This window comes from Mustelus asterias, chromosome 23, assembly GCF_964213995.1.
Source record: "Mustelus asterias chromosome 23, sMusAst1.hap1.1, whole genome shotgun sequence".
Taxonomy (NCBI): domain Eukaryota; kingdom Metazoa; phylum Chordata; class Chondrichthyes; order Carcharhiniformes; family Triakidae; genus Mustelus; species Mustelus asterias.
In genome coordinates this window covers 13,706,448-13,723,470 of record NC_135823.1, presented here as the reverse complement: position 1 = coordinate 13,723,470, position 17,023 = coordinate 13,706,448, and the positions used below count along the sequence as shown (strand labels likewise).

Below are 17,023 nucleotides of genomic sequence, written 5' to 3'. Positions count from 1 at the left end.
GTCTGTAAAGATGGTCTCCAATTCTGCTAAAACCTTCATAATCTAGGTTTAGCATGCCAATATCTTTGAAACTTTTACAGGTTTAGAGTAGATTTAAGTATGATGGAAAAGCATCAATTGTTATCATACATCTTCATACATCTTCAAATTTCTGGATCCCGCACTATGTAACATTACCTGAAGGAGTCTGGAAACTCCTCAAACAAAAAAAGGCATCTTCTTCCCATTTAGAAGATGGGAAGCCAAAATAGTGAGAAGTCATTTAATTTAAGTCATTTAAAAATGTACGCTAATGTTTAAATGTTCAAAATAATACTGCCATTGGATCATGGACCAGTGTACCATAACAAATACTGAGCATAGTTCCAGGCAAAAAGCTACTTGCATGCACATTTGATGTTAACTCACAGATTTATGCCTCAGAATGTATTTGATGACTAGGAAGAAAAAAAAATCAATCTATAAAATAACCCAAGACTGGAATTTTACAGCGATGCTTACATCAAAGATGTACTTAACAGTGTTTTCTTATCTTTATTACATAGCTGCTAGACATCACAGAACAGGAGGGAATCATAACACAGAATGAAAATTGAAATAAAAAAATAAGTACTTAATTCACAAAGTGCAGCTAAGTACATAGGGAAAAGCTATTCCGGGTCCAAGAGCATTAGAGGGACAGTGCTTTTGTAAACTGGGGATAGGCTTTCCATCAATAAGTTCATTGACTGTCACAGCTAACTTGATTATACTTCCTCCTGCCCCACTTTCTATAAGAATTTGTTCCATTCTCCCAGTTTCTCCATCTCAGTCACATCTGTTTTGGCACTCCACCTTACTGCTTTGGCAGGTCTTCCTTTCTCCTGAACTGAGGATTCCTCTCCATTTGATTAATCAGACCCTTGACTGTGTCCATCCCACTTATTCCACATTTAACTCTCATTCCACTCCACCTCGCCCCCAAGAATCACAATACAGTTTCCCTTCTACTCATCTTATACTCCATCAGCCTCTGTATTCAAAGAATCAATATTCGTTCCCCTTTCTCAGCACCTTTCAATGCAAGTACAGGAGATGATTCTTTCATCTGATGAGTAAGATCCTTTCACTTGTCCACGCCTAGGCATAACAGCGATTTACATACTTATTTTAATTTGGTTTACAGCTATTTGCTGCTCACAATCTCATTGACACGACCGGACCAACCACAGACTGGGTGACTGCTTTGCTTCTTATCTCTGTTCAGTTTGCAAACATGATTCTGAAGTTCGAGCCACTAGAATTCTTCATCACATTCTGGTTTCTCTGTCCTCAGCATTCCACACTGTTACAATGAAGCTCAATACAAGCTTGAGAAACAGCACCCCGTTCACTGAGGCAATTTACAGTCTATTATTCTTAACATGGGTGTTCAATTTCAGATCATAACCACAGACAACACATTGTCTCAGATAATGCCTGTGGCGCTATTGCAATTTAAATCTCTGCTACATCCATATTTTATTGTCCTATTACCACCCCCTACTTTTTCTTATTAATATCTCCTGTCCTCCACCCTGTCACAGACCTTTCCTTCTGTTCTTCTCTCCCTTCCCCGCCTATGTATTTGCTTATAAACTGTCACATCTCTAACTTCTACCAGATCTAATGAAAGATCATTAACCTGAAACATTAGCTTAGTATCTCTCTCCATACGTGCTGCCTGACCTGCTGAGTGCAACCAGCACTTTCTTTTTATTATAGAAGATTGGAATGTACTGGTACCCCCTTATACATGATGGCTTGGGTAATTACAGCATCTGCAAGAGACAGAAAGAAACGCAAGAGTAAACCACGCGTACCAGAGAAACAGGAAACATAACAGTCAATCAGAGGTGGACCACGAACACATACCAGCATTCACACTTCCAGTTCAGCTTTTGAGGAAAACTAAATGTCTTCAAATGTGCTAGTTTTAGCATTCGAATCAGCAGCAAATGTTGTATGGAAAGATTGTCACTCAGTCTGAAAATACAAGTCGTCGTCGAGCTTTGATTTTAATTTAGATGAGCTGTCTTTCTGCTGAGACAACAATTTATTTGACCCAATCTTAATGCAAGCTAAAGTTACAATAATATTCTGAAGGGGACGGATGTAAGGAGATTGAGAGATCAGTACAGTAAATTCAGACAAAACCAACCAAATCTTCTCAGTTAATGACAAACAACTTCCTCTGGAATATTTTAATCTTACCTCACCCCATTCCTTTAAGTTGTCCTTTTCTGCTTTCACTTGGGCAGAGTGCTCCCTTAAGCAATGTCCTTTGGAGAAGAAAATGTAATCTGCATTATTAAAGATATATTTGACTGTAGATAGAAAATAATGATTTTATATTTAATTAAATACACATTACTAGCAAAAATCAGATTTCAAGATAAATTTATTTTCTCTTTTATTCAGTATTCTGATCAGGAAATAATTAGCTAAGGTACAGGTAGAGGAAATTAAACAGTAACATAGAGCATGATGTATTCCACTATACTAGAGTCCATGTTTTTCCAATTCTAGGTCTCTGTCTTATCCCGAGATTTGCAACAGCACAAGTGAACAGATGCAAGTCTTTCCTCCTTCCTCAACATCCATAAAATGGTGCCATTAAAAGTTGAGAGACTTCAGGGAGTGAGCAGCTGTCAGGTTTGAGGTTTTCAGCTTGCTGGATGACAGCGTGGTCTGCAGGATGGATGAACAAACTGATTATGGTACAGGCAGCCATTCTAGAGAGGGTAGTAAATAGGAATGTTGCAGCAGTAGGGGTCAGTTTAGTCAGGGTGGACGTGGCTCCCTGCAGCCAAGAGAGAGAGCTCAGATGGCTGTGTTGCCTGCACCAGGCAAGATTCAGGGACATCTGCTCAGGGCCGGCGAGGAACTTGCAGTGAAGAGGGGAGGATCCAGTTGTCGTGGTCCACCTAGATATCAATGACTTGGATAGGGCCAGGATAAGGAGCATGAACAACTGGAGGCCAAATTAAAAACACAGAACCTCCAAGGATTCTGGATTGTTACCTAAGCATGTGCAAATTCTTGTTGCGCAAGAAAGATTAGGGAGTTGAATGCATGGTTCAAAGATTGCTGTGGGAGAAATGGGTTTTGATTCATGGAGCACCGGGGAAAGTGGGAGCTGTACCATGCCAGGACCAGTGCTCTGGTGAGTCACATAACTAGGACAGTAGAGAGGGCTTTAAACTAAATAGTGGCGGCAAGGGATCAAGTGATGGACGATGTGGTTTGAAAGAGAAAAGGACAGCTTCCAGCATTTTCTGTTTTCATTTCATATTTCCAGCATCTGCAGGTTGTATCTGTGGAAGGATGGGCATGGATTTTGGAGAAGATAAACCATTCAAAGACTTGCAAAAGGGAAGATGGATATGATCGCAGATAGGCCAAGGATCTTATTTTTTGAGGAGGTTTATGACAACTATTCTGAAATGAGACGAACAGCACTTCAATGGTGGACCAATGAAACATCTTAAGTGGAATAATGCTGAGAATTGACAAAAAATATACCCCAAATCAGCAAGATGAAATTAAACCAAAACAGCAGTGAAATGAAGAGTAAACATTTGCTTTGCAAATACAAGGTGAGTTCATTGGGATAAATACTAAGACACATGGAAGGAAAGTAAAATTATGCCAAAAACAACCTAGAAAACATTCACTGCTTCCCCCCACCCCTCTTTCCAAGAACAGCATTCAGACATGGACAATCTTAAAATACACTGAGTAGATTCTAGCCCAAAACTGCAGTCCAGCAGTATTGTGGACGTGAGATGTATACATGTTTTGCAGATTCCAAACAATTAAAGGAAAACAAAGATTTCCATTTACAGAGCACCTTTCAAGAATTCAGGATGCTTTACAACCCAATGTGGTAGTTTCGAAATGTATTTGGAATATCAAATGAGTAGGAATATTGAACAATGTCTGGACATTAGTAAGACAGCTAATACCAAGGTGTTTTGATCCTTGTGTGTCCAGGAAGAGAAGCTTTTTAAGAGTCACTGAAGTTAGCCAAGAAAGCAGCAGAAATGCTGCGGGAGGAGAAAAATAGCTGTCAAGCGGCAAGGGTAAATAATCGATGTACTCTTAGGATCGCTGATATTCCAGCAAATCTATTTTACCAAGATTCCTTCCAAATGGGCTCATGTACCATACGAACATAGGAACAGGAGTAGGCCGTTCAGCCTATCAGGACTGCTCCATCATTCGAAACAATAATGGCTGATCATCCACTTCATTGCCTTTTCCCCACACTATCCCCTTATCTCTTTACATCATTGGTATTTAGTAATCTGTCAATCTCTGCTTTTAACATATTAAATGACTGAGCTTCCACAGCCCCCTGGGTAGAGAGTTCCAAAGATTCACAAACTATTGAGTAAAAACATTTCTCATCTCAGTCCGAAATAGCTTCCTCTTATTTTGAAATGGTGTCCACTGGTTCTAGGCTCCATAATCAGGTGGAACATCCTAACTTCATCTAACCCATCTACCACTATTGCAGGTTTCAATCAGATCACCTCTCATTCTTCAAAACTCCAGAGAATACGGACAGTTTCTCCAATCTCTCTTCGTAAGGCAGACCAACATCCCCGGAACAAGTCTGGTGCATCTTTGTTGCATTCCCTCTATGGCAATAATATCCTTGCTAAGGTAAGGGGACTAAAACTGCACACAGTACTCCAGGTGCAGTCTAACCAAGGTTCTATACATCTGAAGTAGGACTTCACTACACCTGCACTCAAATCCTCCAGAGATGCCATAAACCTTCCTAATAGCTTGCTGCACCTGCAAGTCAGCTCTCAGTGGCTTACTGACAGGTCCCTTTGTACATCTACATTTTCTCTCACCATTTAAGAAATACTCTGCAAACTTCTTCCTCCTTCTAAAGATGATAATCTCATACTTCCTATATTTTAACCCATTTATCCCTACAAAATTCCTGCCCCCCCGCCCCAATTGCCCCCCACTTCTAAAAATCAATTCCCACTGCTTAAAAATTACTAACACTACTCTTCTAAATTTACTTGCAGCTCTAGCGATCCTCCGCCATCCAAAGGAAGACTCCAACCTGGCAGTAACCCAGAGGACACTAACACGTGGACCCGGCCATTGGCTCAACCACGACCATGACCCATACCGGCCTTTGACCCGGAATGTGGTCCGGACCTCCTCTAACCTCCAAAGCCAAATCGCAGCCCGACAGCGACAGAACCAACAGCCGACGTAGGAACCGTGACTATGGCAACAAATTCTGCACCCATACACCGACCAAAGCCAAGAACCTCACTGGGCACCCCTGTACCCTTAATACTGTAAACTACTCTCACCGTCTCCCAGGCAAAAAAAGGAGCATTAAGCTTGGGAAGCGCGCAGGCGAGAGTGAAACAATGTGGCCCCAGGCTTACTCCTGGCAAATGTCCAGTCTCTATGAACGGTATGCTTTGTCTGTATAGCGCAAGAAACAATACTTTTCACTGTATACCAATACATGTGACAATAATAAATCATATCAGATACTCCTTATACTGTGTGGCCAAATTCTCTTCCAACTCAATTTTCAAGTTTGCTGATGACACCACTATAGTGGGTCAAATCGCAAACAATGATAAGACGGAGTACAGGAGTGAGATAGAGAATCTGGTGAATCGGTGCGGTGAAAATATTCTCTCTTACATTTGGTCTCTACATCCAAATCATCGATATATATTGCGAACAGCTGGGACCCAAGAATTGATCCTTGCGATACCCCACTACCAATGCAAGAAATACCATTTATTCCTACTCTGTTTTCTGCCTGTTAGCCAATCCTTAATCCATGCCAGTGGATTACCTTCTGTCACAAGTGCTTTAATTTTGCGAACCAATCTGCTATGGGGACTTTATCAAAAAGCTTTCTGAAAATTCCTGCATCGACTCCCCTTTATCAATTCTGTTAACAAAATCTTCAAAAATGCTCCAACACAGGGGTCACGTGATGTGAGCGAGGAATGGCCTGCTTTTTTGTCAGCTCTGGCTACTCATTTTTAAATCCTTTTTTATCCTGATGCATATATTCGCGATGTTGCTGGTGATGTGGGTCCATGCTTGGGTGGTGCTTTTGGAACCAAGATGAAGACTGCTTTAATGGATGAAAATATGTTGGGCGTACTCTACTCCCCAGCATAGGTTATAAGTGCTTACCATGATAAACTGTGAGCTATCCTGTGGAGAACTAATGGGTGTAGAGATGATAATCCTTTCATAGAAACTAGAAGGAGTAGGCCATTCGGCCCTTTGAATCTGCTCCCATTCATTTTGATCACGGCTGATCATTGAATTCAATGCCTTGATCCCCCTTCCCTCCCATTTCCCCTGATCCCTTTAGCCCCAAGAGCTATATCTAATTTCTTCTTGGAATCATACAACATTTTGACCTCAAATACTTTCTGTGATAGTGAATTCCACACATTCACCACCTCTGGGTGAAGAAATTTCTCCTCACCTCAGTTCTAAAACGTTGCCCCTTATCCTCAAACTATGACCCACTTTATCCACTTTCAGTCGAGTGGGAGGTTTCCTCAGTGAAGGTTCACATTCAAACCGTGGAAATCCTGCCACATGGTATGTCGAACATTCTATTTACATCAAGAGGACATGGCTGGGTGAGGACTGCTTGTGAGCTAGTCCCCCGGGAAGAGGAGCTGGGGTGAGATTCCCAGCTGATTTTCAGGGCTGGCTGCCATGCTTTCACCATCTTGATTTGAGGGTTGGGCACCTTGAGCCCTGGATGTTCTTCGGTGATCCAGTCGTGGCTTCAGCCTCTTCTGGCTCTGTGGATGGCCTGTGGTCCTGCAGTTCATTGTTGATTCTAGACTTTTTTCCCTTGTGATATTGTTCCTGATTATGTGATGTTGTCCCTTGTGTCCTTGCTGATGGTTCGTCTGCTCTGGCAATGGAAGAGGGGATCTTTGTTCTCTGTCCTGGGCACTCTTTCTTTTTTTCAATGGGGAATGTTCCCAATGGGCTGTGTATGTTGGGGACTGAGCGATATATGTTTGGTTGCTTTTTTTGGGTGCACACTGTAACCCTTGCATTTGCAGAGCATTACATTCTTTTGCAGTACCCCTCACTTTAGTTATAGAAAAGATGAGTAACGCCACAGCAGAGTTGTGGATGGACAGGTAGGCTGGTATGGACATAAGCCCTCATTTTAAGTGAGGGAAACCCCCCCATTAGAATGATTGGTGCTGTGTTTTTCTTTGGTTTTTGTCAGTTATTCTGGACCTAAGAAATCCTATGCTTATTCTATGTGGTGCAGACAGACTGAATATCCTGGAGTGGACTGGACTTCTTTTCCTTGCTGTTGGCACTTCTGGTTGATGAGAGTGTGGGGGAGGTGTGTGGGAGGTGTGTGGTGGTGCACGCTTGATAGGTCTTTTGAGTTTCGGGTTTCTGTGATGCTGCTCCATGATAGGGTGTGCACCATCGTGCCATGGGGCGGCACGGTAGCACAGTGGTTAGCACTGCTGCTTTACAGCTCCAGGGACCTGGGTTCGATTCCCGGCTTGGGTCACTGCCTGTGTGGAGTTTGCACATTCTCCTCGTGTCTGCGTGGGTTTCCTCCGGGTGCTCCGGTTTCCTCCCACAGTCCAAAGATGTGCGGGTTAGGTTGATTGGCCATGCTAAAATTGCCCTTAGTGTCCTGAGATGTGTAGATTAGAGGGATTAGTGGGCAAATATGTAGGGATATGGGAGGGACCTGGGTGGGATTGCGGTCGGTGCAGACTTGATGGGCCGAATGGCCTCTTACTGTGCTGTAGGGTTTCTATGATTTCTATGTTTTTGTGACTTTGTCCTGATTCCCACACTCTTTTTCTGTTATTCTTTCAATATCCATACAGAAGGAGGCGCTGACCGTAATGGTGGGGATTGTAATGTCTGATTCTTTGAATTATTCCTCTTGATCTTTGCTGGTCTTCTCCATGTAGATATGTGAAATGATGATCGTTCTGTACTGGGACGAATCCTGGGAATTTGTTGCATACCACTCTGAATATAAACGTGAAAATTCTCAACAAAAACATTAAGAACTAGAACAGATTCATCAAACATTATTTCCCATTCATAAATCCATGTCAACTATCCCAATCAAATTGTTCTTATCCAAGTGTCCATTTATTACATCCTTTAGAATACATTCTAGCTTTTTCCCTGCGACTGATTTAAGGCTCCTCCCTCCTTAAGTAGTGGGGTGACATTTGCCACCTTCCTATCAGCAGGAACCATTTCAGAATCTACAGAATTTTGGGAGATGATCAGCAATGCATTCACTATCTCCATGGTTACCTCCTTCAACACTCTGTGATGTAGAATATCAGGTCCCGAGGATTTACAACCTTCAGGTCGCATCAATTTCTCTGATACAGCCGCTTTATTAATATTAATTACCTTCCATTCTCCCTGGTCCTTCAAATCTCTAATTCTGGTAGATTTTTTGCATCTTCCTCAGTGACAAAGACTTCTCTGCCATTTCTGTATTCCCCATTATAAATTCTCCTGACTCTGTCCGCAATGGACAAGCAAGCTTGTATTTTTCTAACTGTCACAAACAGTTCTTTTTCCTTCATTGGATGTGGATGTCACTGGCAAGCTAGCATGTGGTGTTCACCCCCAATTGTCCTCAAACTGAGTGACTTTCAGAGGACAATTAAAAGTCAGCTACATTGCTGTGGGTCTGGAGTTAGATTGGGTAATGATGGCTGATTTCCTTCCCTAAACGACATTGCCAAGCCAGATGGGAATTTTATATCAATCAATGATAGTTTTATGGTCACCATGATAGCTTTATATTCCAGATTTAAGTGAATTTAAATTCCACCAGCTGCCATGGTGACATCTGAACCAATGTCACTAAAGCAACACCCTCGGTTGCTGAATTACTAGGCCAGTAACATTACCTCTCCACCACACCTTCCCCTTATTATAAGCATTATGAATGAGTCATTGGATAGCAGGCCTTATACACTGAAAACAGATTAATCTGGTCTGTATTCAAAAAAGTAACAAAATAAACATAGTTTAAACAATGTATCCATTGGGATCACTTCAATGCTGTCTAAAATAATGGAATCAAATATCAGAATACTTTATCATCTGTAAACAGCACAACTTCAGAAGCAGAAAATCCTTAACTACTTTGGGAAAGTTACAATCCAAATGGACTGTGAAAAACCCAGCCAATTGGTAACCGAGATTTCCACAATACATCTGACGACATTCTACACAAAACACTATTAGTTACATCAAAGACAGTAGGGACATACAGTAAATCTAATTTACATCAATAACCCTGAATCAGGAAATTAATGAACGAGTTACATTAGTAAATTATACCAAACAAAATTTAGTAGCTGAATTGAAGCAGAAAATAAAATGTTTGAGCAAAGTATGTCTGGGGGTAAAATATTAGCAGATTAAATTTAATTCAAGTGGTTGTATAGTACTACACATAAGGTGGTAAAACAGAGGAACATACTACAAAGTGGTATTGAAACAGCAAAACATAAATAAAAAGAGGCACACTATGGAGTCTTAGACAGCACTGCTGCCTCACAGCACCAGGGATCAGGGTTCAATTCTGGCCTCGGGTCACTGTCTGTGTGGAGATGCACGTTCTCCCCATGTCTGCATGGGTTTTCTCTGGGTGCTCCGGTTTCCTCCCACAGTCCAAAGACGTGCAGGTTAGATTGATTGGCCGTGCTAAATTGACCTTAGTATCTGGGGATTAGCATGGTAAATATGTGGGGTTACGGGAATAGGGTCTGGATGGGATTGTGGTCAGTGCAGACTTGATGGGCCGAATGGCCTCTTCTGCACTGTAAGGATTCTATGATTCTGTGAAATGTTCAAAACATAAAACAGCATTCAAGAACATCAAAAGAATAAACATGGGTGCAAAAGACAAGGTCACAAATAATCTTCAGTCAGAAATAGAGTGGATTATACAAATCAGACTTCTCCGGAGATCCCCACCATCACAAAAAACAGTGTTCGGTCAATTAGATTCACTCTTCATGACATCAAACAGTCTAGCAGACTGGATGCAACAAAGGCATCCAGAACAGAACAACAAGGCCCCTACATCATGGTGAGGACATGTGCTTCTGGATGAGCCCCTAGGCAAGCTATTCCAATACAGCTACAACATATAGAAAATTGTCCAGCTATGTTCTGCTCAGAAGGTCAAATTCAATCCAGCAAATTGCTGTCTCAGTCTACTCTCAATCATCAGCAAAGTGAGGGAAGGTTTCATCCATAATGCCATCACGCAACACTTACACAACAATAACCGATGATTCATTTGGGTTCCACAAGGTCTGACCTCATAACAGCCTTGGTTGAAACATGGACAAAAGAGCTGAATTCCAGAGGTGAGGCAACAGTGACTGCCCTTGAGATCAAAGGAGCATCGGGGGGGGGGGGGGGGGGGGGGGGTGGGGGTTAGGAATCTACTGATGACCATGAAACCATTATCGATTGTCGGAAAAAACCCATCTGGTTCACTAATATCCTTTGGAGAAGGAAATCTCCCATCCTTACCTGGTGTGGCCTGCCTGTGACTCCAGAGCCACAGCAATGTGGTTGATTCTCAACTGCCCTCTGAATAAGGGCAGCTAAGTAGTGATGGGCAATAAATACTGGCCAGCCAGCGATACCCATGTCCCACAAATGAATGAAAACAAAATTCCTGAAAACCTGGCATTAATTTTTAGATGATGTCCCATAGTCCAGTCCCTATCATTCAGAATACATTTTGATCCTCCCCATCAGCTCTCCTTAATATTTTGATTTTGTTTTTCCAAATCACCACTCAACCCTTTTAAATTCCCGGGTATAATATCTGTTCGTGTAATCTCCTCTCATAATTTAACCCTCAGAGTCCAAGAATCATTCTGGTAAAATACTGTACTTCCTCCAATATATCCTCCTCCCTAGGGTGTTATAGAATCATAAAATCCCTACAGTGCAGAAAGAGGCCATTTGGCCTATCAAGCCTGCACCAAAACAATTCCACCCTGGCCCTATTCCCGTAATCCCACATATTTACCCTGCTAATCCCCTGACACTAGGGTCAATTTAGCATGGCCAATCAACCTAACCTGCACATCTTTGGACTGTGGGGGGAAACCCAGAGGAAACCCACACAGTCACAGGGAGAATGTGCAAACTCCACACAGACAATGACCCGAGGCCGGAATTGAACCTGGGTCCCTGGCGCTGTGAGGCAGCAGTGCTAACTACTGTGCCACCATGCCTCCCGTTATGCCCAGAACTACTCACTACTGCAGATGTGGAGTAAACCAAAACGGTTTCTCTCGGCTGTGGCCAAGTTGGAGTTCCAAAATGGCAGTGCTGCACACTGTCGCCATCATTAACCTGCTCTGCATATTACTCCGTAGACATTAGGTGGACATGCCCTTTACAAATACAGCATCCAGCACACTTCCCGTTGGCAACGTGGAAGTTATTTTGAACACTTAAGAGGACTTGTAACTCTCAGGAAATGTCACTTATCAAGTCTAATTTCGCTTGCCTATTATTTTCTGTCACAAATAAAAGTAACCTCCATCGCCCCAACCATTCATTGTGCATTAATAAAAACATTGCCAGAAAGCTGGATTTTCATTCTCCAAGGGGTTGAGATTCTGTTTGTTTGCACTGGTAACATCAGTGCACTCTGGGCGGTATCCACTGAAACATTTGAAGAATTTCAAACTCAAGTGAATCCTACCCAAAATCATTTATACTTGTATTTTCCATTTTATTTTGGTTCAAGATTCAATTCACCCGAAATCGGACTCACCCTCAAATCAAAACTGAGAGATTTGGAAAAGCTCTGTAACCTGCTGTCATTTTCTTAGGCACACCAATACTAACATCTGTTTGTAAAAGCTTTCTCCAATTCAAAATAAATTACTAAACTAACTTGCATAGACACAAAACCATTAACTGCCGCAGTACAGTTTGCATTATTTCCAGTGATTTTTAATGAGGTTACTCACACAGAAGACCGAATACTCGAGGATAAACTCATTTTCCACTACATTAGTAAAACTGAACCAGATTAACACCCTTACACACATCAAGGAATACTTTTTAAATGAAAAGGAGAAAGAAATGAAGCTCAAGTACGCAGCACAGGTTCATACAAGATGTTATGACATGGAACAAATAGACTAATTTTAGCAGAAACTTGAAGCCTAACCTAATCAACGTAATTACAATTCGGACACAATTTTCCAATTGCACTCAAAGCAGAAGCATTCCCAAAATTCTTTAAGGTACAATATGTTTCAGCAGTTATGTCATTAGATTGGAATTTTGCTGGTGCGACTCCATTAGTTAAGAAGGGTGGGAGAGAGAAAACTAGGTAACTACTGGCCTGTGGGTGAAAAGCTGGGAGAATCTGTCATTAGGGAGGGAACAACTGAGAACTTGAAAAAAAATGAGCTGATCAGAGAAAGCTAAGACAGTTTTGATAAGAGTACGTCAAGTCTTACTAATCTCATTGGATTTTGTTTTTGAGAAGCTCAGTAATAAGTTGACATTCTATGGATGTTACCCATTTGGATTTGATAAGATTCCACACAAAAAATCATTGGCACAAATATGCACAGATTTGGTGATAGGCTTTTGACAGTTGGCTGGAAGGCAGAAGGCAGAGTTGGTATAAGGGGTTTTAGGGTTCCCTGTGGTGTTCTCCAGGGAAGTGTTCTGGACCCTCAACGTTTCACCATATTTAAAGTCCACTGACTTGATTGAAAGAATAGAGAATTGCACATCCATGGTTGCTGATGTCAATAACAGTATGGGAAGTTGCAAAGGGCATATGACAGTTCAATGTGGGCAAGTGTTAGAATATTGGCTTTGGACCCAAGGAAGATAAATCAGCATACTTCACAACGGCAGAGAAATTAGAAATGCAGAAGAATGAAAAACTTTGGGAATCTAAGAAGACAAATCACTGTATAAATCTATTAATAATACCAATACCTAATAAAACCTATTAATTAATAATAGGAAATTTGGCATGCCAGCTACGACTCTCACCAACTTTTACAGATGCACCATAGAAAGCATTCTTTCTGGTTGTTCTGGGGGACACTCCAAATCGAGCTTGGTATGGCTCCTGCTTTCACCAAGACCACAAGAAACTACAAAAGGTCGTGAATGTAGCCCAATCCATCATGCAAACCAGCCTCCCATCCATTGACTCTGTCTACACTACTCGCTGCCTTGAAAAAGCAGCCAGTGTAATTAAAAACCCCACAAAGCCCGGACATACTCTCTTTCACCTTCTTCCGTCGGGAAAAAGATACAAAAGTTTGAGGTTACGTACCAACCGATTCAAGAACAACTTCTTCCCTGCTGCCATCAGACTTTTGAATGGACCTACCTCGCACTAAGTTGATCTTTCACTACCCTATCTATGACTGTAACACTACATTCTGCACTCTCCCGTTTCCTTCACTATGAACGGTATGCTTTGTCTGTATAGCGCGCAAGAAACAATACTTTTCACTGTATACTAATACGTGTGACAATAAATCAAATCAAATATTAAGGCGGCTAAAATAAAAGAAAAATACTGTAGATAAATACTGGAAAATTTCAATAGGTCTCGCAGCATCTATGAAAAGAGAAACACAATTAACCTTTCAACTCAACTCTGACTGTTCTTTGAATTTGAAAGGAGGTAGAAGTATGATGAGTTTTATGCTGCAAAAAGGATGGGGGGGGGTGAATGGAATATGAGGCAGGTAGACCAAAAATGAAGGTCTAGTAGAAGGCGGGAGAAATTAAGTAAGAAAGATGATGTGGACAAAGAAACAAAGCATTCGTCAGAAGTACATGTTAATGGCAGAATAACGAACATCTCTGAAAGCAAAAACATGAAAACATGATGCAGACTGACACTGGGCAAAAAACAAAAAAAACAAAATGGAGGACAAATTTATGGTCTGAATTATTTGAACTGCAGAAAATTGTAAAGTGCCGAATCAGAAAAGGAGGTGCTATCCCTTAAGCTTGTGTTGAGCTTCCCTGGAACACTGCAACAGGCTCAGGGCAGAAATGATGAACATGTGATCAAGACGGTAAATTAAAATGGCAAGTGAATGGAAGGTTGAGGTCATATTTGTGAATTGTGCAAAGACATTCCACGAAGCAGTCGCCCAATCTATCCCAATGCAGATGAGTCAACATCATGAGCAACGAACACAGTGGACTAAATTTGAAGTAATTCAAGTAAACTCACTGCTTCACCTGGATGGAGGGTTTGGGACCTTGGACAGCCAAGAGGGAGGAGGGAGAAAGATGGATGTTTCACTTCCTGCGATTCCAAAGGAAAGTACTGTGCGATGAAAACAAGGTGTTGGGGGTGACCAAGGAGTGGTTGTCGCAGAGGGAAGGGTTTCTTTGGAATGCTGAAAGGGGAGGGATGGGAAAATGTGTTTGGGAATGGAATCATGCTGGAGATGGTGGAGGATGATCCTTTGAATGTCAAGGTTGGTAGGACAGAAAGCGAGAACATGGGGAACTCTTATCACAATTATCCTGCACCCATCCCTCCCTTCAACAGTATAAAACCCATCACATTTTTGTTTCCCTTCAGTTCTAAAGAGCCACGTTTAACCCTTATTTTTCCCTTCACAGACCTGCTGAGTTTTTCTAGCACTTTCTGTTTTTATATCAAAGTGATGAATATTAGCCTTTTTCTCAAATCTGAATACCATGGGGATGAAATTTATGCTTCAGTTGTACAGATCTTGCAGTACTTGGGAATATTGTGTTCAGTCTGGAGCACCACAGTAAGGGTATATTGGCTTTGGGGATGGAGCAGATTTACCAGAATGATACCAAGGACTAAAGTATGAAATTACAAAGATAGGTTGCCATAACTTGGTTTCTATTCCCTGAATTATAGAAAATTGACGGGTGATCTGGTCGAAGAGTTAAGATATTACTTGACAAATACATACCATATTGGATTTTATAGGAATGGGTATAGCATTCACTAGTAAAGAAGTAATGATGAATTTATACAAAACATTGATCAGGAACATCATGGATTTTTCAATACTTAATCATGGAAAGGAGTATTAAAGCCAAAGATTCACCAGAACGATATTAGGAATGAGAATTCATAGTTCTAAGGGACTAGATGGAGGAATTATTTCCACTAAAGCGGAGAAGACAAAAAAGGAAGAGAGTTAATTGAGATTATAAAAATGATTAAGTTTCAATGGACTGAACATGGAAATATGATTTCCTCCAGTTGGAGAGTCAGTGATAAGGGGTTATCAACTTAAAATGATCACTAATAGAGTGATCACACTGACATTAGTTGGAGCATGAAATTATATACTAATGGGAGCAGTTTAGGGATCATTGCACCTTTTAAGACAAAACGGCTAAATATCTGAAGCAGCAGATGAGACTATTAAGAAAGGAGGAGGCATTGGCATGAATTCTGGATGAGTCTTGAAAAGAGCCAACAGGCACAATAGGTCTCAATTTGTGCTATACACTTCCAGGGCCTTGACCTAGCATTACCTCTAAACAACTTTGTGATTTTTATCTTTAATATCATATAGCAGTGTAAGTCCTGCCTGTGAGGCTGCTGCACCCTTAGACATGAATTAACCTCAGCTCATTGTGAACAGGCTGTCTGTTCCAGTCTGCCTTGCACCCTTCATAAATTTGAAGTTATCCAAAACACTTCTGGTGTGTCCTAACTCACATCTACTCATGGTCAATCACCCAACATCCCGGAACTTGTTGACTTGTATTAGTTCCTGGCAAGATCTCAATTTTAAAATTCTCACCCGTTATTTTCAATTCCCTCCATCTCTTTACCCCTTTTACTCTCTGTAACATTCCTTCAGTCAAAAGCTATGCTCCTCTACCTCGGATTTTCATCACTTCACTCCTGACAGTCATGTTGTCAGTTGGCTTGTCCCAAAACTCTGGAATCCCACACTAAACCTCTTTCTTTAAATCTTCTGCGGGTCCACTGTCCCAGTGTCTCCTAAGGTGATCCTGTGTAACATTTTGTTTAATAATGCTTCTGCAAAGGAGCTTGGAATATTTTACAACATAATAGGTGCGATATAAATGCAAGTCTGCTGCCCATTTTTAAAGAGCAGTCATTTCCTTCAGGATACCAAGAGTTAGTTACCCAAGTACAATAAGAACATAAGAACATAAGAAATGGGAGCAGGAGTAGGCCATCTAGCCCCTCGAGCCTGCCCCGCCATTCAATAAGATCATGGCTGATCTGACGTGGATCAGTACCACTTACCCGCCTGATCCCCATAACCCTTAATTCCCTTACCGCTCAGGAATCCATCCATCCGCGCTTTAAACATATTCAGCGAGGTAGCCTCCACCACCTCAGTGGGCAGAGAATTCCAGAGATTCACCACCCTCTGGGAGAAGAAGTTCCTCCTCAACTCTGTCTTAAACCGACCCCCCTTTATTTTGAGGCTGTGTCCTCTAGTTTTAACTTCCTTACTAAGTGGAAAGAATCTCTCCGCCTCCACCCTATCCAGCCCCCGCATTATCTTATAAGTCTCCATAAGATCCCCCCTCATCCTTCTAAACTCCAACGAGTACAAACCCAATCTCCTCAGCCTCTCCTCATAATCCAAACCCCTCATCTCCGGTATCAACTGGTGAACCTTCTCTGCACTCCCTCCAATGCCAATATATCCTTCCTCATATAAGGGGACCAATACTGCACACAGTATTCCAGCTGCGGCCTCACCAATGCCCTGTACAGGTGCATCAAGACATCCCTGCTTTTATATTCTATCCCCCTCGCAATATAGGCCAACATCCCATTTGCCTTCTTGATCACCTGTTGTACCTGCAGACTGGGCTTTTGCGTCTCATGCACAAGGACCCCCAGGTCCCTTTGCACGGTAGCATGTTTTAATTTGTT

At 41.7% G+C, this 17,023-nt stretch overlaps 1 protein-coding gene across 2 annotated transcripts in view; it reads right to left on the bottom strand.

Annotated features, from left to right (window-relative positions):
• Nucleotides 1-16,488, bottom strand: part of katnip (katanin interacting protein) — a 137,396-nt gene extending 120,908 nt beyond the window's left edge. For both annotated transcript variants that reach the window (XR_013500642.1, XM_078240013.1), the window contains exons 1-2: nt 16,415-16,488; nt 2,233-2,300 (exon numbers count right to left, since the gene is read on the bottom strand). Coding sequence is in view for 1 of the 2 variants with exons in the window: in XM_078240013.1 (XP_078096139.1) it covers nt 2,233-2,300; nt 16,415-16,448 (102 nt within the window). In the remaining variant the exon portion in view is untranslated. The remainder of the gene's footprint in view (nt 1-2,232; nt 2,301-16,414) is intronic.
• Nucleotides 16,489-17,023: the final 535 nt, after the last annotated feature.